At 36.1% G+C, this 27,385-nt stretch overlaps 5 protein-coding genes across 7 annotated transcripts; 3 read left to right on the top strand and 2 right to left on the bottom strand.

The window, feature by feature from the left end:
• Positions 1-6: 6 nt before the first annotated feature.
• On the top strand, positions 7-5,192 carry LOC107477032 (DNA replication licensing factor MCM4). The gene is given in 17 exon segments (XM_021137416.2): positions 7-306; positions 434-824; positions 922-1,003; positions 1,457-1,589; positions 1,669-1,740; positions 1,842-1,964; positions 2,049-2,162; positions 2,248-2,460; positions 2,540-2,638; positions 2,797-2,957; positions 3,196-3,292; positions 3,386-3,547; positions 3,922-4,002; positions 4,095-4,173; positions 4,272-4,408; positions 4,510-4,560; positions 4,674-5,192. Coding segments are annotated over 17 exon segments (2,244 nt in total). The 5' UTR covers positions 7-132; the 3' UTR covers positions 4,749-5,192.
• A 1,278-nt stretch (positions 5,193-6,470) lies between these two features.
• Positions 6,471-14,897, top strand: LOC107476637 (V-type proton ATPase subunit a3). Its single transcript, XM_016096486.3, has 18 exons — positions 6,471-6,786; positions 7,353-7,397; positions 7,755-7,874; positions 7,966-8,073; positions 8,912-9,022; positions 9,127-9,300; positions 9,448-9,585; positions 10,261-10,368; positions 10,568-10,675; positions 10,795-10,943; positions 11,837-11,990; positions 12,582-12,742; positions 12,847-13,053; positions 13,247-13,430; positions 13,518-13,601; positions 13,689-13,882; positions 14,135-14,194; positions 14,317-14,897. Exons 1-18 carry the CDS (start codon positions 6,634-6,636, stop codon positions 14,519-14,521), a joined length of 2,463 nt encoding a protein of 820 aa, XP_015951972.1. The 5' UTR covers positions 6,471-6,633; the 3' UTR covers positions 14,522-14,897.
• A 453-nt stretch (positions 14,898-15,350) lies between these two features.
• On the bottom strand, positions 15,351-17,300 carry LOC107476641 (cysteine protease RD19A). Its single transcript, XM_016096489.3, has 4 exons — positions 16,833-17,300; positions 16,513-16,632; positions 15,972-16,218; positions 15,351-15,869 (listed from the first exon to the last, which is right to left on the bottom strand). Exons 1-4 carry the CDS (start codon positions 17,295-17,297, stop codon positions 15,592-15,594), a joined length of 1,110 nt encoding a protein of 369 aa, XP_015951975.3. The 5' UTR covers positions 17,298-17,300; the 3' UTR covers positions 15,351-15,591.
• A 903-nt stretch (positions 17,301-18,203) lies between these two features.
• LOC107476642 (uncharacterized) lies at positions 18,204-22,119 on the top strand. 2 transcript variants are annotated; one of them, XM_021137415.2, is made up of 6 exons: positions 18,204-18,588; positions 18,860-18,928; positions 20,796-20,898; positions 21,245-21,345; positions 21,449-21,570; positions 21,695-22,119. In XM_021137415.2, exons 3-6 carry the CDS (start codon positions 20,796-20,798, stop codon positions 21,984-21,986), a joined length of 618 nt encoding a protein of 205 aa, XP_020993074.1. In that variant the 5' UTR covers positions 18,204-18,588; positions 18,860-18,928; the 3' UTR covers positions 21,987-22,119. The 2 variants fall into 2 exon arrangements, with proteins under 2 accessions (XP_020993074.1, XP_015951978.1); XM_016096492.3 differs by lacking the exons at positions 18,204-18,588; positions 18,860-18,928 and adding an exon at positions 20,231-20,400.
• A 329-nt stretch (positions 22,120-22,448) lies between these two features.
• LOC107476638 (uncharacterized) lies at positions 22,449-25,722 on the bottom strand. Of its 2 annotated transcripts, none has more exons than XM_052259286.1 (2): positions 22,930-25,722; positions 22,449-22,775 (listed from the first exon to the last, which is right to left on the bottom strand). In XM_052259286.1, exon 1 carries the CDS (start codon positions 25,218-25,220, stop codon positions 22,944-22,946), a length of 2,277 nt encoding a protein of 758 aa, XP_052115246.1. In that variant the 5' UTR covers positions 25,221-25,722; the 3' UTR covers positions 22,449-22,775; positions 22,930-22,943. The 2 variants fall into 2 exon arrangements, with proteins under 2 accessions (XP_052115246.1, XP_015951973.1); XM_016096487.3 differs by having other exon boundaries at positions 22,449-22,813; positions 22,930-25,721.
• Between the last annotated feature and the right edge of the window lie 1,663 nt (positions 25,723-27,385).

Here is a 27,385-nt window from a genome sequence, read left to right as displayed (position 1 = left end):
GCCGCCGCTGCTGATGCCACTCCTACTCCGTCTCGTTCCCGGCAGAGATCCGGAGGCGCCGGCCGTCCTCCGGTTACTCCGACCTCCACCGATGACATTCCGGCGTCTTCTGAAGGCGGTGATGGCTTCGACATGGATGACGCCAGGCCTACCTTCGTTTGGGGCACGAACATCAGCGTTGAGGACGTTAACGACGCGATTCAGAGGTTCCTGAGGGACTTTCGAGAAGCTTCTTCGTCACAGAATGATGATGACATGTTGCAGCACTTGCATACCGAAGGGAAGTACGAGAAGCTTATCAAACAGGTTTGTTACAACTACCAAATTTATTTGTTAGAACCGTTAATTCAGTACTTAACGGTTATTTATCCGGTTAGTAAGTTAGTGACTATTATTAGCTGCTGTTCTTCAATTCCTCATTTCTGATATACAGGTGATTGAAGTGGAGGGAGATTCCCTTGATGTTGATGCGCATGATGTGTTCGAACATGACCCTGATTTGTACACCAAGATGGTTAGGTACCCTCTCGAGGTTCTTGCGATCTTTGACTTGGTTCTTATGAATATGGTTAGCAGGATTAAGCCTATGTTCGAGAAGCACATTCAGACTCGGATTTTCAATCTCAAATCCTCCACTACAATGAGGAATTTGAATCCTACTGGTGAGTTTTGAATGTCTTTGCTCATTGCTACTGAAAAATCCGTGTCAGATTAAGGAATTTTACTGATTATACGGTGTAGCTCAATCATACCGGAAATTAGGGAAGCTATATTTAGGTGTCTTGTGTGTGGGAACTGCACCGACCCTGTTGCTGTAGAGAGAGGTAAGTTCCATGAGAAGTTTTATGCTTAATACCTGTTGGGGAGTCACCAGTGTCGATTTTGCAATTGTACTGTTTTGTTGACTGTTGGGATTTTTAGGACGTATAACCGAGCCAACTATATGCTTGAGAGAAGAGTGTCAATCCAGGAACTCCATGACACTGCTTCACAACCGATGCAGGTAATGAAACCTGCTCCTTACTTTTGAAAGGAAGTGACCGTAAGTTGGTTATTTGGGATTGGACTATTGGGGTAAATCTTCTCGAATGTGAAGCAAACTTTCTCTCTTTCATTATATCTTTTTTATTTTATTGATATCCTATGTTTGAAAACTGCTCAGTTCCTTTTGGTATTTTCTTTAGTACAGTATCAGTGGTAGAACTGAAAATTTTGGCAAAGTAAAAGGTAGTCAAATAACTGGTCACAGCCTCATATGAGTTAAACTTCTGAATTGGTTGTTGTTCTCCAGTGAGCTAAAGTTTGTCCCATATTTCTGAGCCTTTAGCTTATGGAGCATCTGAAGATATTCTTATAAAGAGGATTGCCTAGCTCTTCTGCATGCTAATTGTGAACTTAAATTATAGATCCCTGTAATAATGAAACTGCAATTAACAGTTACTTGTTCTAAAATCAGGTTTACTGATAAGCAAATTGTGAGGCTCCAGGAGACACCTGATGAGATACCTGAAGGTGGAACTCCTCACACAGTGAGCTTGCTAATGCATGACAAGCTGGTAGATGCTGGAAAGCCTGGAGATAGAGTTGAGGTGAGACCATGGTATAATATACTTGACAAGTAAAGTGTTGATATGTTGTTTAATCATAAGATGTTTTCTTATTCATTAGGTGACTGGTATATATAGAGCTATGAGTGTCAGAATTGGAGCAACTCAGCGAACTGTGAAATCATTGTTCAAGGTATGCATTACACTCTCATTTCTTAACTCTCCTTGGTGCTCTACCCTTATATTTTGGTCTGTTCTAATTCATACTTTTGCTATGCTCCCTTAATGTTGTAGACGTATATTGATTGTCTTCACATAAAGAAGACTGATAAGTCAAGGATGCTGGTAGACGATGCTATGGACATTGACAATAGCGAGGGCAGAAATCCAGAAGAGGTTCACTTTGATGAAGAAAGGGTACAGTTTTAACCTATTTAGTACAGAAACCATGGACTGATTACTTTGTCTAATTGCTAATATGCATGCTTGTTGGAGTCACAGGTGGGTCAACTGAAAGAGCTCTCAAAACAGCCAGATATATATGAAAGATTGACAAAGTCATTGGCACCAAATATCTGGGAACTAGACGATGTGAAAAAAGGTCTTCTTTGTCAGGTTAGATATCTTTCTAGCAATAAATTATATTGATTGTTTGGTTTTTTGGGGGGATACTAGTCTATAACTCTATATTTCGTTACAGCTTTTTGGTGGCAATGCTTTGAAGTTGGCATCTGGTGCTAGCTTCCGTGGTGATATCAATATTCTTCTTGTTGGTGATCCTGGTACTAGCAAGTCTCAGCTTCTTCAATACATTCACAAACTATCTCCTCGTGGCATTTACACTAGTGGAAGAGGGAGTTCTGCAGTTGGATTGACTGCTTACGTGACCAAGGACCCTGAAACAGGGGAAACTGTAAGGGTCATGAATGCATCATCTTTTCTATTTTAAGTACATTAAAATTACTGGAACGTAATTTCTGTTTATTCTTCAGGTTCTTGAAAGTGGTGCCCTAGTTTTGAGTGACCGAGGTATTTGCTGTATAGATGAATTTGACAAAATGTCTGACAATGCAAGGAGCATGTTACATGAGGTTGATTACATTCTGTCTATACATTTGCTAACTATGTATTAGCGATGACTCTGTTCTTTCCACTGTACGGCAAGAGAGCAAATAGTATCACTGTTCCTGCTAGACCATCATCTCTGTACTTGTAATTATAAACGACGATTACATCTGTTTCTCTCCAGGTGATGGAACAGCAAACTGTTTCTATAGCGAAGGCTGGTATTATTGCTTCTCTCAATGCTAGGACTTCCGTGTTGGCTTGTGCAAATCCAAGTGGGTCACGATATAATCCTCGCTTGTCTGTCATTGACAACATACACCTGCCTCCCACTCTTTTGTCCAGGTTAGATTTTACACATGCCGTGTTAACTAGATTATGGGCCTGGCAGCATGTTTATGCAATTCTTGATACCTGCGGAACTTAACAGTATTAGCCGTGTAGTACTCTAGCGTTGCTTCTATTATTTGTGATGATGTAAAATAAGACAAAAGGTGTAACAATCATGTTATTGAATTGTTTATAAGTTGCTGCCAATTCAGTGTGAGTGGTTGCTATATTGAGTTGATATGTATTTTTTCAGGTTCGATTTAATTTACTTAATTCTTGACAAGGCTGATGAACAGACTGACCGGCGACTTGCCAAACATATTGTTTCCTTACACTTCGAGAATCCCGAGGTCTAGTAGATTCCTGCAATCATCTTGCTCAAGGCTAAGATCCAAACTTCTGAGATTTTATTTAATTGTAATGTTCTGTCTCTGTTCTTACAGAGCATGGAGCAAGATGTGATGGACATATCTACCTTGACTGATTATGTGAGCTATGCCCGAAAGCACATACACCCCCAGCTGTCTGATGAAGTTGCCGAAGAATTGACTAGAGGTTATGTGGATATAAGAAGAAGAGGAAACTTTCCTGGAAGTAGCAAAAAGGTGAAATCCCACACTTCTTTCATATGATTTCATTCTCAGTATATTTATTTAGGTGTATGCTGTGCCTAAAATTTTGGTGTCCCATTGCCAAAAAGTAAAATAGTTAATATTTATTTTAAAAGTATAAAAATGAATAAAATTTTTAAATATTTAAAATTTGCTATAAAAGACAAGTTAGGCAAAATTTAAGTATCAAATGATAGGCACCATAGAATTGGCCTATTTATTTATTTGCTGTAATTTGATTTTTACTGTTCATACCCTGTAAATTTCCCAATCACCACGTTTGCTGCAAATGCAGAGTCAAGGGAATGATGCTGATTTCTTTACATGTTTCTCTGTTGTGTATGGTGTTTTCTCAATCAATTAAACAGGTGATAACAGCAACGCCAAGACAGCTTGAGAGTCTGATACGCCTTAGTGAAGCATTGGCCCGGATTCGCTTCGCAGAATGGGTTAGTTAACCTCGCTGTTTCTTATTTTCTTTCTTTCTTCATGATGTGGTGGAATAATTATACCGAATAATTAAATAATCTAATGCATACAGGTTGAAAAGCGTGATGTAATGGAGGCATTTCGGCTTCTTGAAGTTGCAATGCAGCAATCTGCAACGGATCACGCTACTGGTATTTTGTGCTTCGTTGACAAGCCTGATTCTTCTAAATTCCACCCAGAATAAAATAAGATCAAATGTGTTTACTAGCCATGCCTTTTATCCTTCCAGGAACTATCGACATGGATCTTATTACTACTGGAGTTTCGGCAAGTGAAAGAATGAGACGAGAAGCTATGGTACAAGCAACCCGCAACATAATCATGGAGAAGATACAAATTGGGGGACCATCCATGCGATTATTGGAGGTATGCTTGCTTTTGCTTAGCCTATGGACATATGTATCAAGAATAAATATAATTAGTCTCAATTCTGCAACGTCGCTCTTATGAGTTCAAATATCCTACAGCTATTGGAAGAGTTAAAACAGAGCACTGGCAGTGAAGTTCAAATTACTGATGTAAGTGTGCCCTTCCCCCCTGCCCTTCAGAAATAAATGTGTTTATGCTTGTTCTATCTCTAGACTCTAGCGATAAGTGAACTAATAGGGTCTAATAATCCTTGATAATGCAGCTAAAGAATGCAGTTGCTACTCTCGCCAGTGAAGGATTCGTTACCATGCATGGTGAAAGCGTTAAAAGATCATGAAGGTAGAAGTATCGGTGGTCCCTTTCTTGATATTTAAGGGGGCCTACTGGTTGACGTGTTCACCTTGGTCGTCACAAGCACATTGTCCAATGTCCACAATCCACACTATCTTGCATTAATTGTAACCACTTTTTTTGGTAGTATTTTTCATTTTATGTTTATCCATGCATGCACCTGTGGTAGGTGTTATTTATATTGGCGGTTAATTAGTTATTTGGTACCCTGTAAATGTATTTAGTGGATTTCAATCATTTCATTCTGTTTTTTTTTTTTTGGCCTAATATAACTTGAGTAATATTAGTTTCTTGTAAGTGGAATGGTGAGTCCGATACAGACCTACAAGGCTACAATTAATGGCCCTGGTGCTAAGAATATCATTATTTCAGTGTTTTTGTAGAATTAGAGGACCTGCATACTTAATAATGTCTACTTGGAGTTTTGTTGTTCGGTTGTTCCAATGATAGCAAATGGATACTCGTACTTCATAATGTCTCACTGCGAATGCCTAGGCAGTTTCGTTGTCCGTGACAGCCGCAGAAATTTTTGGTCCCATCGTTAGTGTTTCGCAACAGCAATATTTCTCTTATTAAAGCCCAATTGACTATTAATTAGTGGCTCATGTGTCAACCAAACCAAAATGAATTTAGCTGCTTTTTACCTTAGCAGTTGTTTAAGTAGGCTAGGTTTAGCAAATTTGTTGTCTGAATGTGGATGTTACAACAAGACCCTCTGATATTCGAAAATCGAAATACTTAATCCCGTTTTGATTGCATGGACGAGACTTGAGAGTTTAATTAAAAATTCAGCGGTTTAGATGGTAGACATGTGCCATGAACAGGGCTCTGGATTGTGATGTCTTTCATGTGATGAGAGAATTTTAAAAGTTAATTTCCATCTCCTTTCAAAATTATATTTTTAATTCTTTTTATAGGTAAAATTATTATGTTGGTCCCTATTTTTTCTTTAAAAATTCATCTTTTATTTTTAAGAACATTTATAATTAAGTCATACCTAATTTATTGATATTGGTCGATAGATTTTTAACAAAAATTTTGATATAACTCAATTACAATTGTTTGTTTTCGATTAAACCTTTATATTTAGTTCAAAATTTTTATTTTTTCTTTAAAAATTCATCTTTTATTTTTAAGAACATTTATAATTAAGTCATACCTAATTTATTGATATTGGTCGATAGATTTTTAACAAAAATTTTGATATAACTCAATTACAATTGTTTGTTTTCGATTAAACCTTTATATTTAGTTCAAAATTTTTAAAATCTATGATTTATAAAAATAGTAAAACATACATACTCTATTTCATATAAAAAAAATTACAATCATGCTATATAAATATTAGAAATCAACTACCTATATGGAAACATATAATGATACTAAATTCACATTCAATAATTTAATAAATAATACAAATAAATAAATTCATATTTATAATAAAAATATTGCAACACCATAAAAATACATTAGTTTATTTTTAGTGTTACTGAAGATTTTGATTATTTTAATACAATCAAATTGATTAAGTGATAATTTAATGTTAGTTCATTGATGTTATAGACACAACCTTTTAATATCAATTATTATCATACACTTTTTTACGTACTTATTTATACAATTTTGTTGGTCCAGTTTAACACAAATATATTTTTTTTTTAAAAAAAAGGGGAGAAAATTACACAATCAATCAATCACAAGTTTTAACCAGGAAAGGAACGTGTAGGAAGAAGCTTAGCTGATTATAGAGAGAGAAGGGGTTAGAGGTAGAAAGAAGGTGAAAATCTCTCTCTGAGTCCTAAGAGGGTCACAACAATAATTGCGTGACTGAGATCGGTTTTTCTTGAAGCTTCGCAGTCGCAGGGTGAAGAATGGGAGAGGTGGCGAGTGGCGGTGGTTGTTGCCCTCCGATGGATCTGTTCCGCTCGGAGCCGATGCAGCTTGTTCAGCTCATCATTCCCATCGAATCCGCTCATCGCACTGTCTCCTACCTCGGCGACCTTGGCCTCCTTCAGTTCAAAGATGTCCGTACTCTCTCTCTCTCTTTCATAAACCCTTCCTCACTTCAATTCTCTCTTTGATCGCCTTTTCGTTTACTAGCTTTTGATAATTAGGTTTTTCCTTCGTTTTCGATTGTTATTTGAAAGATAATTTGCGCGTGCTTGTTGATCTGAGGAAGCTGTAGTTCCTGTTTGAGAATGACTTCTGCTTCACTCTCATCGTGCTCAATTCGCTTATCTCTCACTTGATTCCTTTTAACTGATTCTGTCGTTTTCGTGAGACTCGGTAGATTACTTGATTTCAGTATCCTGCTAGGCTTCTTTAATTATAGCTAATTAAGTGGCGAACATAGTCTTTTTGAATAAAATTTTTTACTTCAGAATTCGTTAGCAACTGGAATGTAGGTATTGATCATAGTTTTTACATAAAGGTTGAACAGTTTGTGTGTGTGTGTGTGATCAAGTTAAAAGGATTGTGCAGAATAGTTAGGGTAAAATTTGCTATCGTAGATAGCAGTGAATTAAGTAATCGTGTTTTTATGTTTCTCTAAATTGAAGCATAATGTGTTCTTTTGAATCTTTTCTTTCAGCTCAATGCAGAGAAGAGCCCTTTTCAGCGGACTTATGCGACTCAGGTGTGTTTGTTTGCTGCTTTCTTAAGCCACTGCTTCCTGAAAACGCTTTGTTTGTGGTGAATGTTGATGAAAAAAGAAAAAATAATAAAGGAGAAATTGTTAATCCCAATAGTTGTTTAAAAAGATGTTGTTAATTATGGCCTATTGAACTGGCATTCTCTTCATTGCCATTTGGCTTCTCTACAAAACCCTTTGGACATGAATTAGCAATCACCTGACCCAAGCCAACCATTCATTAAGTGCTGCTGTGACTTTATGTTGAAAGTTTTATCGTATTGTTTTGATTATCAAGCAAAGGATCGAAGTATTGATTATATGTTTTGGGATTTGTCGGGATAACTATTTGTGCTTATCAAGATAAAAAGATGTGGAGAGATGGCTCGTAAGTTGCGTTTCTTCAAGGAGCAAATGTTGAAGGCTGGTGTTTCTCCAAAAAATTCCTTAGGACATGTTGATCTGAACATCGATGATCTTGATGTACGTGAATATGTTTTGTTTATAAAGTTGTTTTCCCCTTTCTATATTTTTTATTTTTTAATAAGTTAACACTTGCCATGTCTTGTAATAGGTCAAACTTACAGACATTGAAGTAGAGTTAACTGAGATGAATGCAAATGGTGAAAAGTTGCAACGCACTTACAATGAACTTGTGGAGTATAAGCTCGTGCTGCAGAAGGTGCCTTTTTGTTTCTTCTTAAGGAGACTATTTTGTGTCTTACATTCACATTGCATAATCTAGGGAACTATGTTAGTTATCTTCTTCCTCATACATATAGCCTGCTTGTGCATTTTAGTGGCCTGTAACAACCATTATATACTCTTTTAAGATGCATAGTTAGTGAAAATAACTGAAGTAAATTATTTGGTTCCTTAATTTTTGGGAAAATGAAAGTATAGCATTGGATCGGTATCTTAAATCAATGTTAAACTAGAATATATGAAAGTTTCAGATTTACCTATCGAACATGTTTGGATTGTCTAATTCTTGTTTTTTGAAAAGCTTATAATCAAAATTGCGGCAGAGAGAGCATTTAACAAGAAAGCTGATCCGTGTTAAAGTTAAGCAAAACCAAATATTTGCAAATTGACTTGCTTCATGACTTAGGATATTTTAACATTTTGTTCAATTGATTTACTGAAGATAACATATAAGCAGTTGCTGTGTAGTATTATGAATGTAGGATATGCTTGATGGAAGGAAAAACAATTGATAATGTTTCAAGGCTTTTGCTACTGCAGGTTAAATAGAAAAACATTAAGATCTGCAAAATAATTATAATTTGATGTGGTACAGTCTGCATTTGTATGTATTGATTGAAGCAATTTCAAATCTCATTTTGATCAATAAACATTTTTAATACTTTTTCTGATTGCTGGGCTGTTTGATGTTACATATATTTGCTTATTTCCAGATATGAAAAATGCATTAGCTTCTCATTTTTCTTGTATTCTTTATATTTAGATGATCAATCTTGATCCCAGATCAATCAGTAAATATTTATTCCCCTTTTCAGGCTGGTGAGTTTTTCCAGTCAGCTCAGAGCCGCGCCATAGAGCAACAGAGAGAATATGAATCACACCAGTTGAGTGGGGAATCCATGGAAACACCTTTGTTGCAGGACCAAGTAGATTTCTCACCTGCTCTTATATAACTTATTTTCTCATTTAATGTCAACAATAACATTTTTCTAATGGATTGGTTATTGCTCCTCTGTTTTTTTGTGCAAAGGAATTGCTGGGTGATTCAGGGAAGCCAGTTAAGTTGGGGTTTTTAGCTGGCCTTGTTCCCAGGGAGAAGTCCCAGGCATTTGAGAGAATTTTATTTCGTGCTACTAGAGGCAATGTGTTTCTGAGGCAGGCTGTTGTTGAGGATCCTGTCATAGATCCTGTTTCTGGAGAAAAGGTCTTGCTTATGTTTTTCCCTTTACATAAAATCCATGAAACTATGTGTATGTTACCTTTTTTGTTCATAGCTGAGGGATCGTTCATAAATATGCTTTGTGCTCATTGGAATATAATCTTATAGTGACTTACCTACTTTGACCTGCAGACTGAGAAAAATGTTTTTGTTGTCTTCTATGCTGGTGAAAAAGCAAAAGCCAAGATTCTGAAAATATGTGATGCCTTTGGTGCTGATCGTTACCCTTTCGCTGAGGAACTTGGAAAACAAGCTCAAATGATTAAAGAGGTTTGCTTTTGTGAATTTAAATTGATTGCTCTGAAATGGTTGGATTGGCCTGTCTTTACCTAATTGGTGGAGTGGGAGATGTTATCTAGCAGTATTCCTTGACATCAGATTGCTGCTGGTTTTTGGTTGCTTAAATTACATGAAAATATATTCTTGTAGTAGTGAACAGTAGCCTTTTTGTGTCCCCTGAATATCCAAGAAAATGATTGGTTCAAGATGTTTTCTGTAAGGATCAGTCAGAGTATTTAAGTCTGTATCTGTGTAATTACTGTAACGTAGTTGAGAAATTTTCCCGCAAAGGTGTCTTCCAGAAACATGCTTATGTTGAGTGCTTTACTTGTAATTGCATTGGTTGGTGATATAAACCACAACTTTAACATAAGCATGTTATTTGGAATTTTCAATTTGTGTGTCAGCAGATCAGTTAACCAGGTGTCCATAGTCCATTGCTCTGACTCTATTCTTATTCATTCAAATTAAAAAAAGGAGGAGAAAAACCTAGTCAAGAATGAAATTAATCCATACAGTTGCCAGCAGACGGACGTTATCCTATCTCAGCTGTTTTCTAGTTTTTTTCGATGATAAAGAAGCCAGTCATCTGATTGTACAGCTTATTAGCTACGTTGCAATTTCTTTGCTCTATGCCTGAACAAGTTTTAACAAACCTACCTGCAGGTTTCAGGAAGACTTTCAGAATTGAAGACTACTATAGATGCTGGATCGCTGCACCGGGGAAGTTTGCTACAGACTATTGGTGCCCAATTTGAGCAATGGAACCTTTTGGTATGTTAAATATTGAACTTAACCATGTTCTGTGTTATGCAACATAATAAAAATGAATTTTTATAACTGTCTGGAAAAGCTTTCTTTATAAGTATTTGGTTGAGTGCCAGTGTTCATCTTCCAATTATTCAAAAAGTATTTTCTTCTATTGGTGTTACTGATTACTTTCTGTTGATTATATTTTTCTCAACTCATGAAGGTGAGGAAGGAAAAATCTGTTTACCATACCTTGAACATGCTGAGCCTTGATGTGACGAAAAAATGTCTTGTGGCTGAAGGGTGGAGTCCTATTTTTGCAACAAAGCAGGTAAATTGTTATTGTGATTCCATCATGGATCTCATTTGGTCTACCCAGAGTTAATATTTTCTTTAGGGTTAGTGGGTTACTAAAATTGATTTATGGAATATGCTGGTGTGGTTTTTCAGATTCAAGATGCATTAGAGCGGGCAGCAATTGATTCTAACTCTCAAGTTGGTACTATTTTCCAAGTTTTGCAAACTAGGGAGATGCCACCTACATACTTTCGCACAAACAAGGTTACGTCTTCATTTCAAGGAATCATTGATTCATATGGGTGAGCATCACTCTAATTTTTTGCTTCCCATTATTATCCATTAGTTCGGTTATCCCTGTGAGCGTGGAGGGATAGATAGCATATAAAAATAAGTGAAACATATTTATTGCATGATCATCATAGGTTTGTAGTATGCATGTTCTGTAGAGTATCAATATACAAACAAAATGACATTTATAGTTGGAAGTTATGATACATGAATGAGTTTTTTTTTATTTTTATTTTTTTTTTGGTCGGTGGATTGGACAACCCCCAATCCTAGGTACACAACACACCCACACACTCCTCACACATTTTATCACATTTTCCTCAATTGCATTCTCTAGGGTTTGAACCCTAGACCTTTGAGGTGGGGAGGGGAAGAAATGCCATTAGAGCCAAGGCTCATTGGCGATACATGAATGAGTTTAAACTTCCTTTTTCTCCTAAGGGTGATAATATAGGATCTATGCACTATCACTATAATGAGTTTAAACTTCCTTTTTCTTCTTCTCAGTAGCAAGCCTCATTCTGTTACTTCTATTCTTCTTCTTCTAATCAGTATTTGTCCTGCAGTTCTCCTGAAAACTATAGCATTGACGTACTAGGTTGTATTAAATACATCAGAAGAATACTGAAATAGTCAAAGAGTAGCAAGCCTCAGTCTATTAATTCTAATAGACATAGTGACACCTGGATCAGATTAGATTTATTATTAGAATGTGAATGTTTAAAGTTGATATTATCTAAACAGTTCAAATGCAGAAGTTAAAATTCAATACATTTTATTTTTGAAGTTCTATAGTTTCAAAACAAACTGATCAAACTTGATATTGAATGTTCAAAACAATAATGGAGTTGGTGGATTTTGCAATATCTCAATACTTTGCGCATTGAATTTTGTGCTATTGCAGGGTTGCTAAGTATCAGGAAGCGAATCCCACTGTGTATACTATAGTTACATTTCCATTTCTTTTTGCCGTAATGTTTGGTGATTGGGGTCATGGAATATGTTTGCTACTTGCAGCCCTTTATTTCATAATCAGGGAGAAGAAACTTTCTAGCCAGGTAGTCTTTTAGTTTACCTGAAACTTTTTCCTTTGAAAAAATGGCACAAAAATTCATATTTTTCTGAAAGAATAGTTAAACATATTTTCTCCATCGTTATGTAAAATGTCTGATTACCTGTCTTATGCTATGCATGGTGAGCTTATATGGCTGAATGCAGAAACATGTTTTGGCCTTGTTAGTAATCTATGTTCATATTGTACAGGGCTAGTATTGCTAGGGCATTAATGAAACATTTGGCTATCTAGCTTGTCTAAATATCATTCCAGTTATTTTTTGAAAAATTGAGCTGACATTCTTTGTTAGTGGAGGAGGCAGGCCTCACCCTCTCTAAACGAGGTGTATTCAAATGCTGGTTCTTTTGGTTGCAAAGTTTTTCTTTATTAGCAACTTTCAGCAATTTCATTTTTGCAGTTTAATAGATGATGGAAAGTCATTAAAATTTAATGTACACTAAGAACATTTCAGACAGACATTACCATTTTCCATGAACTTTGCTTGATGATGTGCATTGTTTTTGTTCCATTAGTATAAATAGATTTCAATTTATTTGTTCATGAGTATTCTCACATGAAATGTCTGGGTTTACAGAAGCTTGATGATATCACCGAAATGACTTTTGGAGGTCGATATGTTATTATGTTGATGGCACTCTTCTCAATCTACACTGGTTTGATCTATAATGAGTTCTTTTCTGTCCCATTTGAACTCTTTGGTCCCTCTGCTTATGCATGCCATGACCTTTCTTGCAGGTAATTAAAATCTTTGGTGCACAATGTTTAACATTGTGCATTTTTCTTTTAGGAATTTACTCACCATCTTTTATGTTCTTATCTTTTCCCTATTCTTTATGCAGTGATGCTACGACATCAGGCCTGGTAAAAGTGCGCCACACTTACCCATTTGGTGTGGATCCTGTATGGCATGGTACCAGAAGTGAATTACCATTCCTAAACTCATTGAAAATGAAAATGTCAATTCTTCTTGGGGTCGCTCAAATGAATCTTGGAATTATTATGAGCTATTGCAATGCCCTATTCTTTCGGAACAATGTAAATGTCTGGTATGTTAATATATATTTGAATGTGAACATTTGTTTTGGGTAGTCGTATGGTATTCTTTAACATATAATTCCTATAAACTATTCAACAATTCTTTGCATATGCAATCAGATTAATAAATATCTTTCTATCTCATGAACTTGCTCATTAATTTAAAGTGAATATAATTTTGTTATTTCACCATTTTACTCTCAGGTTCCAATTTATTCCCCAGATGATATTTCTCAACGCTTTATTTGGCTATCTCTCCCTGCTTATTATTGTGAAGTGGTGCACTGGTTCTCAGGCTGATTTATACCATATAATGATCTACATGTTCCTGAGTCCAGCAGATGATTTGGGTGAAAACCAACTCTTTGTTGGTCAGAAATATTTGCAGGTTGTTTAGCTTCCAAACCCTTGTTCTCTTGAAAACCCTGTCTTTGTCTATGAACAACACTTATATTCTTTGTTCCATTCCTGCCAGATGACGCTTTTGCTTCTGGCTCTTGTTGCTGTGCCCTGGATGCTGCTCCCAAAACCATTTATTTTGAAGATTCAACACCAAGCTGTATGCTGATTTTTGAATAAGGCCTCTTCTCTTTTTACACATCGAACTTTTACCTTTGTTCTGACTCAAATAGTTTTGTTACTTCAGAGGCATGGGGATGAATCATATACAGCACTTCAAACCACAGAGGAGAGCTTGCAAGTGGAGTCAAATCATGATTCTCATGGTCATGAAGAGTTTGAGTTCAGTGAAGTCTTTGTGCATCAACTTATACACACCATAGAGTTTGTACTTGGAGCAGTCTCTAACACAGCTTCTTACCTTCGTCTATGGGCCCTTAGGTATCTCTCCATCATATAAGATTTCTCTTAACAATCATACACTATCCAATGTGCTCTAGCATAACATATAGCTGTTTTTATGACTAGTAACTTAGGCTTTTGTTCTATTAATAATGCTCACTTCTACAAGCTATATGGTTGGAACTTTGTATGATGCATTTACTATTTATGCATCTTCTTTAGATATATTTATATATACGTATATGAAACTATAGTGATGCATTAACTAATGTTTTCCTCCTTTGTGTCCAGTCTTGCCCATTCAGAGTTATCAAGTGTATTCTATGAGAAAGTCCTAGTTCTGGCATGGGGGTATGTAGTTTATGAATTTTTATTTCTTATTGGTGTGTAATGAGATGATTACTTTGGGTTGGAGACTTGGAGTGATGATACTGATGTTGACAATGACTGGCAATTGCTCTCTGATGTTACAGGTACAATAATGTGATTATCCTGATAGTGGGTATCGTTGTCTTCGTATTTGCTACTGTCGGAGTATTACTCGTCATGGAAACCCTGAGTGCCTTTTTACATGCTCTAAGGCTTCATTGGGTGGAGTTCCAAAACAAATTCTATGAGGGTGATGGATACAAGTTCCACCCCTTCTCGTTTGCATTGCTAGATGAAGAGGAGGAGTGATGCTTTAAAATCATATATATGAACGTGGGAGTAATATTGCTTTGGACCTGTATTGATTCTTTCATTTGCTGTGACTATAGTCAGTGACTGGTAAATGCGGCATTGTATATGGTGGAAATCCTGGTAGCTTTTTTCATTCAAACACCATTTCGTATCTTATTTATGCCAGTGAGTGAGGGGAATAAATTGTCCCCATTAGGGGGAGCAACGTTGATGAGCTAGGCAGGCGTGGCTGTAATAATAATTTTATCATGACATATTGATGTCTATTTCATTTTTTTGTCCCCAAAACAAGTAGCCTTATGTTGACATCTTATTTGAAGCATGTGGCAAATGATTTATTAGAATCAAGGATCTATTACTGTTGGGTTCCCAAGTGCACTTGTATTTAACATTTTGCTTGGCGTGATGAACGAGCTTCGTAAACTTTACAATCAGTAAAACATCCCCGGGGCGGTAATCTCAATGGTACAGTCAATATACAATCATCATTAACATTATAAATGTATAATTTGCATTTTACTTTTAACATAGATCTACCATTAAATATGAGGGGGCTTTATAATGTGTTTAGAAAATTGAATCAAAGGGAGTGGCCAGGGTTAATGACTAAGATCTTCACTTTCAAATCACTCATCTGTTCGCAAAATATATATGGTTCGCAAGATATTATGTTCGCTTGGTTAGACTTAGATCCGAGTTTATAAGTTAATTTGTTCAACTAAAATGAGCAAATGGAGCAACTACTAGATAGTGATTGCTCTTTAAAATGTTCCGAATTTGATTGAAGAAAACAATTTTGATCATTTTGTTTAATTCAAACACCAAGTGAAGCACAAAACCCCGTTGTTAATTTGCAATTTGTCATTACAAAAGAAAATAAGTATCCAATTAATTGTTCATGAAAGAGTTTTCCAGAAACTGTTTATCAGATTGCACATCTTAAAAAGTAAATAGCACTTCTAGCACCACTTTAAAATGCGGGCAATGATGCATGTCCTAAGGCTGAAACAAAGAAACAGCAAATAAAGACCAGAGCTTATGTACAGACAAATGACAAGGTTAACATCCTAATGAGCAGTGGTATGAACAGCTGCCACAGTTGAAACCAAGGAGTCCACCCCACAGATATTCCGTCCACGGCAAATCTTGTAGTATCCATTTTCTCCCCAATTTTCTCCCCATGAATTCTTGATGATCCAATATGGTTTCTCCTTCATCCGAATCAGAGAATAGCCTCCAGAGCCATATCCCACCAGTAACACCCCATGATCCAACCTCTTTGAGCATATGTACGGGCATGAAACCCCTCCAATATATGTCTGCATAAATACAGCATTTATAGCCACTGCATAGTTCAGCATAGAGTTGCAACATGTTAGCCACTGTTAACCACTGTCAAACAAAAGTTGTTCAAAGAAAATTGTAACTAGTAGTAAGTAGTAATCACCTGCAAGAGGGCCATTTTTGACAAGATTGGCAGCAATCTGGTCTTCATCAAGTGAAACTACACTGAAGTTTGCTACTGATGCTGCTATCATTGTCTTGTTGAATTTGCAGGTTCCACGATCACTACCCTTATAAGGATAGTCTTCCTCTCTCATGATCCCACCGGATTTAAGGATGTATTCAAAAGCGCTGTTCATCAATCCACCATTGCACCCTTTGTCACAAGAACCTGGTTGATCTGGGTCGCACTGCACGGAGGAGTATATCCAAGTTTAGTCAAGCTATGCAATAAAAAGCTGCTGTAGATAAAAAATATATATGAAACTCGGTATCAATTACTAATCTAAGCATCCAATTCATTTAAATATTATTCTGTAATATCTCATGACTTTGTAAGTGATCATCAGTATATGCTAAATCTAAATGTTACCTAAACTACCATAACCATTCATTTAAGTGGATATTCATAAAAGTTAAACCTCTTTAGAAATTAACCAATTAGTATCCACATAACGATAACAATTGCGTCTTAAACCACAAACCTCATGATCGCAATCAACTAGCTGCTGTTCACTGAGACTAACAAGTTCCCCGGTAGCTAGATAATGAGCACCTTCCAGTGCCCCAGTTGCGCTGAAACTCCAACACGATCCACAAGAACCCTAAACCCCCGCAACAACAACAACAACAATTAACATTTCAATATAAGCGAAGGTATCAAGTATAGACTTTTTCTCACAGCAATCCTATGTTACATAATATATTACCAATTTACCATCAATCTAACAACTAAATCAATATCTAAATATATAATGAAACCAATTTAATGTCCAAAAGAAGATAATAACAGAAAAGAAGGAACCTGATTTTTGACAGGGGTAACAGCTCCATGATCTCTCCAATCAAAATCGGAGGGAAGATCTGCGGTTGGCAGAATAGGAGCTTTGTTTGCATCAGATGGCAACCTAACCCCTCTCAGCCCCAAAACGTTCTTCCTGAACTCAGATTCCGTCATGTCAGAGAACCGCGTGACGCCATGAACGGCCGAAGGGTCCATCCTCTGGTGTCTTCTCGCGCGGTGCATATTAGCCTTGAACACCGCGAACCTGTAATCGTGCTCCTCCAGCGTAGAATACACCTTCCCGAATCTCCGCTTGAAGGCGGCGAAGTGATGCTCCGCTCCCAACAAATGCGCGTCGCCGTCGCCGTCGCCGTCACCAACCACCTGGCGGATTAAGGCGTCGTCAGCACCACCGTCCTCCTCCGACGATATCGGAGAGAGAAACAAAAAGAGGAGAGAGAAGAGAGAGAAGAGAAAGAGTTCCATACTGAAAATAAAGTGCGAGGAAGTGAAGAAGCAATGCATGCGAATTTGGAGTTTATATATATACGAAGCTTGTGACGGTAACGTGAAGGTTAAGAGTTAAGAATGTTAGATTACTGTGGGGATGCGTCGCACCTGATAAGAATCTCTGTCCCACTAAAAAGTAAAAACTGAAAGTGAAATGGTGATAGCGACGGATAACTTTGGAGTGAGGTAAGGTATTCAGTGTTTCCGTATAGTATGCCCAATCTCCTCCTTTGAATGGTAGTTGCTTACTGGTTTGTTTCTTGTTACTTTCCCACTTTTCCTTGCTGCTTTGCATGGCCTTTCTTTTTTTATATATTTTTTTATTATCGTTAAAAATTTGATTAACTATGCTTAACTTGATAAAACTCACATAAAAATTAGCTGCCACACTATCTTTTTATTTACAAACTTTAATTTAATATTTTATTTATTTATACAAATGAAAAAAATGAACTATCAAATTAGTTATTATATTATATATATTATTTAATTTATTTTTAATATATATATTTTAAGAAAAGTATAAGAAATCAACAACTTTATTAAATTCTAACTAGCATGAAACCAATGAAAAAAAGTGAGTCATTGGATAAAATCTCACACCAATCTCACACTATTTAAATCATTATTGATGATTATTTAATGATTACAATTACAAAAGTTGCTGCTCCTAGCTAGGAGTGTTCAAAACCGATCCGAACCGAACTAAATCGATCAATCGAATCGAAAAATTAAAAAATCGAACAAACCGATAACCGAAAAAAAAAAACATGTTTTGATGTTTTTTCTTCGGTTCGCTTCGGTTTTTGATTCTGACCATGAAAACTTCAACCGAACCGAACCGAACCGGTAAAGTAAAAACCCTAAAAAAACCAACCCCACCCCCAATCGAAACCTAGCGCTCTCTTCTACAATCACGTTCTTGAGTCTGGAGGCCGGCAGCGAGAGGCCGTTCCTCCCAAGCTCCCACCACCTCGAAGCCTTCCTCCCAACGCCGAAGCCTTTTCACCCACTGCTCCCAGGACTTTTTCGCCCGCCAGTGCACCACGAAGCCCCAGCCACAGCCAGCACCACCCTCACAGGCTCGCACCCAGCAATTGCACAGCACCACCCAGCGGACAGAGCACCATTCCCCACCACCCATTGACCCAACAGGCCAGCACAGCACCACGCAAGTGACGCCCCCACCCAGCAGCGTTTCTGGCCACCACCCAGCAGCGTTTCCCAGTCCCCCACCCAGCCACCGATTCAAGTCATTTATTGTCAGGTAATGTTGGTCTTGTTGAATTATTTTATTGTTGGTATTGTTGCTGGTTATTGAAATCAGTATGGCAAAAGATAAATTTGAATAATGAGATAATGGAAGCATGTTTGAAGTATTAGATTACCTCAGTCAGTGTATCTAATGATTTAGTATATGTCATGAGAAATTGGATATTGTTGAATTACTTTATTGTTGGTATTGTTGCTGGTTGTTGGTATTGTTCTGTTTTTTATTTATTTATTGTTGTGTTTCTACTCTTGATTTTGTTTCAGAGTCTTCATTGAAACTCTCCAACGACTCTTGTGGACACTCTCTCTCCATTCTTCAGTCTCCTTCGTCATTGGTACCCCTAATCATCTCTATCGGTGTTCTTCCTTGTAATTTATTTTATTTGGTGAAAAGTCTTTGATTTTTATGTGGTTATAAGTTCTAACTTGAAAACCCTTTTGTTTTTTTTGGCTCAAATTTGATGACCCTTTTGGTATGATGCTCTGTTAGTGATAATTGGCGGTTAAAGTTTGAAGCTTGTGATGCTGATAATTTATTGTGGATAATGATGTTCATTCATTGATAATTTAGTTGTAAGCTATGGTTCTGTCTTCATGCATAATCCACGCAACAGCTTTTAGATTGATCAGGAAATAAGATTAAATAGCATGAGTTTAATTTGTGGATTGCTTCATATTTCATGGTTTGGGATTCAGTGTGTATAAACTTGGAGCCTCCTAACAACTTTTATCTTTTCAAACTACTGTTTAAAATTTATATAGTTAGTGAAATTGATGTACCATGAATTGTTTATTGTTGAATTAAGCTCACAGTAATACCTATTTAAACTTTTGATTTTAAGGGCACGCCTGCACTTACTAGATCTAATATAAAAAAGTTTAGCTGTTTTGTTGGAGAAGACACCATAACTTGGCTATTTTTTAATGAAAATTTATTTTTATTTTCAGTTGTGTTAACTATTGAACTTTTAAACTTCTTTAATTGTGGTAATTGAATTCTTTTTGTCGTTAAATTTCATTGGATCAAGACTTTGTTAACTATTGTGTATTTGTGTTTGACAATGTCAATGTTATGACTATGTGAAATAGTATGGTAGCATTTTTTTTGAATTGATTAAAAAAATCGAACCAAACCAAACCAATCACCAATTTTGATTGGTTTGATTTGGACAGTCTCAATAAAAAACCGAACTAAACCGAACCGTAATTTAATTAGACGATCGGATCCGATGATATTTCTCTCAAAAACCGAACCAAATCAAAGTTACATGGCAGATGGCACACTCTGGTGATATAGATTTGAAACCTAGTATCCGAACTAATTAAAATGCACTTGGTTTAGATCATGTTATTTTTTGTTCATATAATCTAAACTCGAAACTATTAATTATAAGATTAAACATTTATTATATTAATTAATTTCACATAAATTTCTGTTTACATATTAACAAGAACATAAATAAATAAAAAAATAAATTAATAAAACACATTTTAAACCAACCAATCGTTGAGGAAGTAGCTTCTTGAAATCGTTGAGTAAGAGGCTTCTCTGCTGGGCTTTGTTGAGCTTTGGTCCAATTGGTCAGATAAAACAGATAAGCCCAAATTGTCCCAAATGATAAAACAGAGGCCCAAATGATAAACCCAAACTGGCCCAATAGTGTAGCCATCAGCGTCGCCTTCGTCACTTTGTCAGCTCGTGGCTGCAGCTCTGTTTGTGGCAGCTCCCGTTCATCGAGTTTGTTCTAATTATTACTGCTTTTGCTTAATTCATCAATTCAATTTTCCAATCATTCAAGGGTTTCAAGTAAGGAGCTTCTGATTTCTCTTCTCTTTTTTTCTTTTGATAAGCTCATACAGAGCTTTTTCTTTTTCAATTTTCTGACGCAGTGACATTATAATGTTTGCTTGATTTTCTTCCTTGGACATCCCAATAAAAAATTTTTGCCATCAAAATTATGGTTCTAAAGCAGGACTATTTTTTTGGTCTTTGTTTTGAGTTGTAGCTGATGGTTCCTGTCATGATTAAGTTTTAGGAGTGGTTAATTTCCTTAATATTTATTATATACTGAATTGGAAAAAAAATTCTAATGTTAAGGGTTGTTTGGTGATTTGATATATATAATGGAGAACCATCATATTCTGGTGTTAACTTTATCTAATTATTTATTTACTTTTTTATTTTTTGTTCTCTATTTGCAGATGGAGGGTAAATTTGCTGAAGAACTTTATGCTGAAAGCTTAGAACTTTCAAAATCAGAACTAAAATCAACTAGTGCTCATGATCAAGAAAATAAGTTACATGGTAAGGTTTAGTGTGGATGAGTTGACATGGAAACTCTATTACTAAATGCAAAAAATGGTTTGGTTTAGACTTGACTTCACTCCATGACTCATGCCATTCTATGATTTCGTATGAATTTCTTGTTTAGCCAGTGCGTTGTATTATCCTAACTTCCACATCTCAATCATGGTAATGAGTGAAGGATATTATTATTGTCAGATAGGCAATGGCTTTTTTCAATAGAAGTGTCGATATCATATAAAGTATTGATATTGGTTTATCTGTTTTCTATGGCATAGAAGTTATTTTGTTTGTGCATAAACTCATGGTGCTGGTGCTTTGTACTAATTATCTATTATGCTTTTAGAATGTGATGATGATGATTTTTGGGGTGATTCTGATGACAAGTTGGATAAATCATCAGATTTGGACAGAGAGTGGCAAAGGAGGCATGATGAATTCCACACGGTATTTTGACAACTTGAGTAAACTCTGCTTATTTTGTTCCTATTTTCTTAACTCTATAAAGTGATCAGCTGCCCTTTTTCATTCTCTGGCTTATTTTTAATAGATCGGGTATCGGGAAGGTCTTATAGCAGGAAAGGAAGCTTCATCTCAGGAGGGGTTCAATATTGGTTTTAAACAATCAGTCCTTGCTGGTTATAGCTGGGGTGCTGTAAGAGGTGTTACGAGGTATGCATTCTGTTCTTTCAGAATGAGATGATTTATATTATGTGTAAAACTGAGTTCAATAATGTTTCTTCCCCGTTAATTTATTTTTTAAAATATTTCTTTTGCTTATTTGGACACTGTAAAGTGCATTTGCGCATCTTCCAGATGAGTTAAAAGAGAAGCTGGTTGAAAAGCTAGAAAAACGTAATGAACTTCATGGGATGCATGAATCTGTGCATTCTGTGTCAACAGCAGATGCCCTTAGATTCTTTCATGAAGACATCAAAGCAAAAGAAGCTTTAGAACAGAGCAAAGATGTGAAGGTTAGCCCCTGCCAAACTTCACATGTTTCTCATTTGAGAAATTATCACCAACAACTTGAATCTCTGATTCATGATACACCTACCATGGACATTCATTTACCTGAGCCAAAATAGAAGGTGTTCTACCTGGTGTTTAAAGCTGTTTAGCTTAGATGATATGAGGTTATTGTGATATCTTCCATGTGCATGATTGTAAAATTTATTATATGTTTCGCATAAAATAAATACAGGCAATTTAGTTCCCAAACCAGTGAATTCAATCATGATGCTTACATGAAGTCATATATGACTCCTCCTTGTTCTCTCTTCTTTTTTTGATTTTATATTGATAGTAAGCCTATTCAGATCAATTAATTAATCAGGTACTATCGAAACCTAGGTGCTGCTATAATTTATTGCACTCATGATGGTTTCTTTATTGGCTACAAGACCTCAAAAGACTTTATCCTTTTCTTGTATTCATTTGTTACACACGACCATTAGCTAATCCAATTTGTATTTGATGATGACAAAGATAAAATAAAAATAAAATATATAAAGCATATAAATTAGTTATACTTCTTAATGATACAAACATTGTGAAATCAACAGCTCAGGATGCAGGAGCATAAGTGCCCATTATTTATCAGATAACATAAAAAACAAAAATAAACAGTGCTTCGAACACAGCTTGGGAAAGCAAACACTCAACAACATTGAACAATTTTTGTGAACCAATTCCATGCAGCTTAGTAGGAACCACAAATTCCAGTATTTTTGTTTCACTCTCCATGTAAGAGCCATGCCTCATTCTCGTAACCTGCCAATTTGAATTGTCTCCAAGTTTCATAACCGAGTTCTTCACCGTAATAATAATGCTGCAGATTACTCCTGATCATTTCTTTTCCTGGTTGTCTTACTCCTCTGCTTAAGAATGCAAGATCGAACTTCAAGTTGTTTAACTTCAAAAGCATACCCAATGTAATTATTAGCTTGTAGTTGGTGAATAAGGTTTTAAATTGTGAAATCATGTGTTGTTGAAAGATGATACCGAATAAAAAAGGCCTATTTGGTTTACCTCAGCAACACACATCAGCTACAAGCTTGAATAGGTCTTGCATGAGCAAACGGTGAATTGTGGCTTTCACATTTAGGTAGTGACGTTACTTTTTCATAAGCTTCAACAAGCAAAGCCACTTTCCTCTTCCTAGCTGGAGCAAGTTGTGTGACAGCTTGTCTGAGTGCAAAATCAAGCATCCATTCCTCAGCATCTTTTCTGTCATCCATAATTTGATGCTTCAGATTAACCTTTTCTGGCTCTGGTTCAGGAACCAAGGTGAGGAAATTTGGTTTTCGCGGTTTAATCTTTCTCAGCTGCTCATCATCTTTCTCTATTCTCTTGTGCTTTGTTTCCTTGCTTGTGTTAAGATCTTCACCACCTATACAGCTTGTGCACTGGAACTTACTTGTGTTACCTTGATCTTCCTCCAATAGTTCGTGGTCCTGACCAACAATATTGATTTCTTCTGGCACCTCAAATGGGTGAATTTGGTTGTCTTCGCTAATTCCTTCGACATTATTCTCTAGCCTTATGTTGCTATCTTCAAAGCTCTCCTCAGCCTTTAAATTTTTGTTCATAGAGTTTTCATTCACTGTTTCTTCTACATCTGTGAGGTGCTGAAATGCTTCATCATCTGTTGGAGGAAGTTGATCATAACTTATGCCATTGGACAGGTAATCATTTTCTTGAGTCTCAAGTTCCATGCTTTCGCATGTGCCTTCCAAAACAGAATTAGAGCCATGAGATTTTGCTTCAAAATAGGTGTTCTTTTCGTCACTGGCTTCTCTGAGTGTTCCTTCTACCAGAATATCCGTATGATGGTTGCCAAGTATTTCATCTAACCACATCACAGAAACATCACGTGAGCGCTCTGATAAGGACTCAAAGTTTGAGTCACTTTCCTCCTTTGTGAAGATAGAAGAATCAAATTTTTCTCCATGGCCGAATGAAAAAAACTGCTCCTCCTCCTTCCACTGTATATCGGTATCCTGGGAACTAGAACCATCCAATTCAACATTATCAGTATCCTGGGAATGACAACCATCAACTTCAATGTTATGCATGTGTTCACCATCATAGCTAACTTCACTGGTATAGCTTCCCATATATATTTCTTCACCAAACCAGATAGTTGAGTGGTTTTCATCTGCGTGTACGGCATTTGTTTCTTGGGGAGAGCTCCCTTTGTTATCTGCTTCAATTGCAGCAGCAGTAAACCAATCTTTGAAATCATCTTCAAGATTGATCTCACACTTGGGAAGATCATGATTTATAGTTTGAATAACACACTTGATGCCATCTTCTTCAATCACAGACTTCATGTCATCTTGATCTTCAAGGTCTTCCGCAGAGTAAATGTTTTCTCTGTCACCAGCTCCTTCCTTTATTTTAACATATATTTCAGTAAAGAAATCCATCGCGCTTTTTTGTGCCAAGGGAGTCGTTATTGGGTTACGTTTATCAGCTTCATTATGTGCATGTTTTCCATCCAGGACATTCTGCTCAATATCACTGCTGTCTGTCTGACATTGCATCTTCAATCTTTGAGGGATCAGACTTTCCAGCTTCATACTCTTCTGGGTTTTCAGAATACGCCTCTTTGCTGGGACAAAGCTCTTAAATGAAGACAAAGGAGTGTGATAATGACCATTGAGAGAGCAATATTTGTAGGGGCAAACTTTTGTGACTGAAGTTCCCTCATATTCATTATTTGCCCCATGATTCAGCATGAGGTATGCAGGGAACCTAGAGTCTTTCAAAGTTGAAGAACAAGTAGCTCTCACTGGTGGATTCATATCTGCATGCAAAATCGCTGCGGTGGATTTGAAAGTAGTAGTCTTTGTCAATGATCTTGCCAAATTCAAATTAGATGATCGAGTCAAAGGCTTTTCTTGTCTTTTACAAGAAATAGAGCTAGCTCTTGAACATTTTTGTGGCAAATTCTTTTCAGTTGGAGTGTTTTGAAGACTCACCAGGAAACTCTCCTTTCTTGCAACAGAACTGCTTGTGGGCTTCATGTAATTGGGAGAGCCATCTATTCTCACCAAAGGCTTATTATGCTTTTGCAGTGATGATGATGCTGCAGTTGGAGCACAAAGAGGCCGTTGGTTCCCTGGTTGATATAAGCTCTTCCTTGGAGTTGGAGCCTCAAAATCCAAAAGCTTAATTGACCTTGAGTTTTTGCTTTTCTTATTGATGTCACTCTTTCTGCTCTTATCATCTTGGTGTTGAGGAGAAGATAAGCTCTTCTCAGATATGACCTGATCAGCTTGAATCCCAAGCTTACTGAGAACCCTTCTTTGAACCATATTCAAACTCAAACTGGGATTTTGGATTAAAAACCAGTTTTCCTTTCCTTTACTTTGTGGGTTTCAAGCACAAGAAGAAAATAAACCTTCTTGTGCTTTTGGTTTCCCTCTGAGGAATTTCACATTGGAAAGGAAAAAGAGGAAGAGAGATTCTGTTCTCTTTGTTTATTTGCTTTATTTGCAGTGAGCTTTGTTGTTTGTTTTACTTAGTTGTTGTTTGATGGATAATGAAATTTGAACAAGGCTGACATAAATGTTTCATGCTGACTCTTACAAAGGAACTGTTTATGGACCCTTCTTGCATGATCATCATTTTTCTGATTTGGAATTATTAGTATTTGTAACATGGGAAGTTTCCATTGGCTACTGACTTGTTTCTTATATTTAAAGCATCACATTTTTGCTGATAATTGATATATGATACCCCAACTCATCTGTCCATAAAATGACTAAATCACCCCTCAAATTGAAGCCCCTTCTAGGTTATCTGGCAACCCCTTATTATTAATGGCAATTAAGTTGTTTTAAGGCAATCCCTTTTATTCACGTAGTAGCCTCAACTATTTTTTCTTCTCCTTATTCAATTGCTTAGTAATGATCTTACATAAATGAATTTTATGAGATCATTGGTGCTAATGGTAGCCAGATTTTATTATTACTACAATGGTAATAGGTTAACAATAGCTCCAACGGATATTTCATGGTTAGTATTTTTCTGATACGTGTAGGGTGTAAGGTTGGTCCTTTATCTAGGAGAATATCAATTCACAAATTTTATTCGAACAAATAATATGTACAATTATTACAAATAGGTATATTTTGAAGTTGTGTATTTTAATTTATTTCCAAATTGATCTAAAATGCATCCATTTACAATATTTGTACAAGTAGTTATACATAAATTAGTCGTTCACACTTTCGCAGAATATTTTGTGATATCAGTTGGAAGTATGCATGTAGAAAAAGTTCACAAAAACAACTTAACAATGGAAACAGTTCCATCTTAATCTTTATATATATATGGTCAGCTTTTTTTTTTAGCCATCTTCTTGTGAGATCCCAGCGATTTAAACAAAGATTTGAAAGGACTGTATAATAAAAAGATGGATGTTCAATCTTCGGACTTAGGCTACTTAATTCAATGTTATTTGAGGACCTAACATAATGGCTAAAAACCAAATACATTCTCTCATCGATTGGAAGCATTCACTGAGAAATAAATATATCTTTTGCAATGAAATTGTGTTGATAAAAAAGATATAGTCTTAATTCAAGTTGCATTAATCTCTCTTACAAGAGAAAACAACTTGCCTTGCCTGAACTCTTGTGAGATTTGACACTACTTGACTGAGTTCAAATTGCTGGAAAATTTGTTATTAAAAAGTTTTAATATAGAGTAACGCCTTTTTAATTTTTTTTTTCATGCAACTCAAGTTTTTTTTTTTTTTGGTCAAATGGATTGGACAACCTCCAATCCTGGACATTACACTCATGCATTACACAGTCACATACACACTATTAGTATGGTTCTATATTCTTCCAAAAGAATTTAAACCCAGTGCAGCTCTATGTGAGACAAACAAAGTTGTCATCTGACCCAAGTCTCAGCTGCTTTCTAAACTCATTAAGACAAGCCTGTGGCAGGCGAAGATGGGCTGCCTGTGGGCCCTACCATGGGTTCCTCTCCTGTCATCTAATCTCATCTCATCAACGTTAAAAGGAAAACCCATGATTGATTATTTGACCCCAAAAAAAAATCCAGGATTGGTTGTTGGTTGTGGTGAAAAACGTTTTGATGAACGAATTAATTGTTAGAGATCTATTTATATTATATAAAAATTGATAATAACTCGTTGTACATTAAATTTATGTTTTTTTAATGATATCATATTATCAATTTTAATTACTTAATAACATTTAAAAATTAATTGAATTAAAAAAATATTTAAAAAAATAAAAACTATAACTCCTATAATTAACATAATCGTTTAGTTAATTGTCAAACAATATAATAATTATTAAAATATACTATATACTATCATGAATTTATCACTCCACGCATCCCTTGGATCTCACTCTAGTGATTTTAAATAGACCAACTCCACACCGAGGTTGAAAGTGGTTTTAATATCACGATCTCTTGTGATTTGAGTGTAAAAAGTCAC

Source organism: Arachis duranensis, chromosome 3 (genome assembly GCF_000817695.3).
Source record: "Arachis duranensis cultivar V14167 chromosome 3, aradu.V14167.gnm2.J7QH, whole genome shotgun sequence".
In the NCBI taxonomy this organism is placed as follows: domain Eukaryota; kingdom Viridiplantae; phylum Streptophyta; class Magnoliopsida; order Fabales; family Fabaceae; genus Arachis; species Arachis duranensis.
Note: the sequence above shows the minus strand (reverse complement) of the source record. Positions and strands in the feature narration are given on the sequence as shown.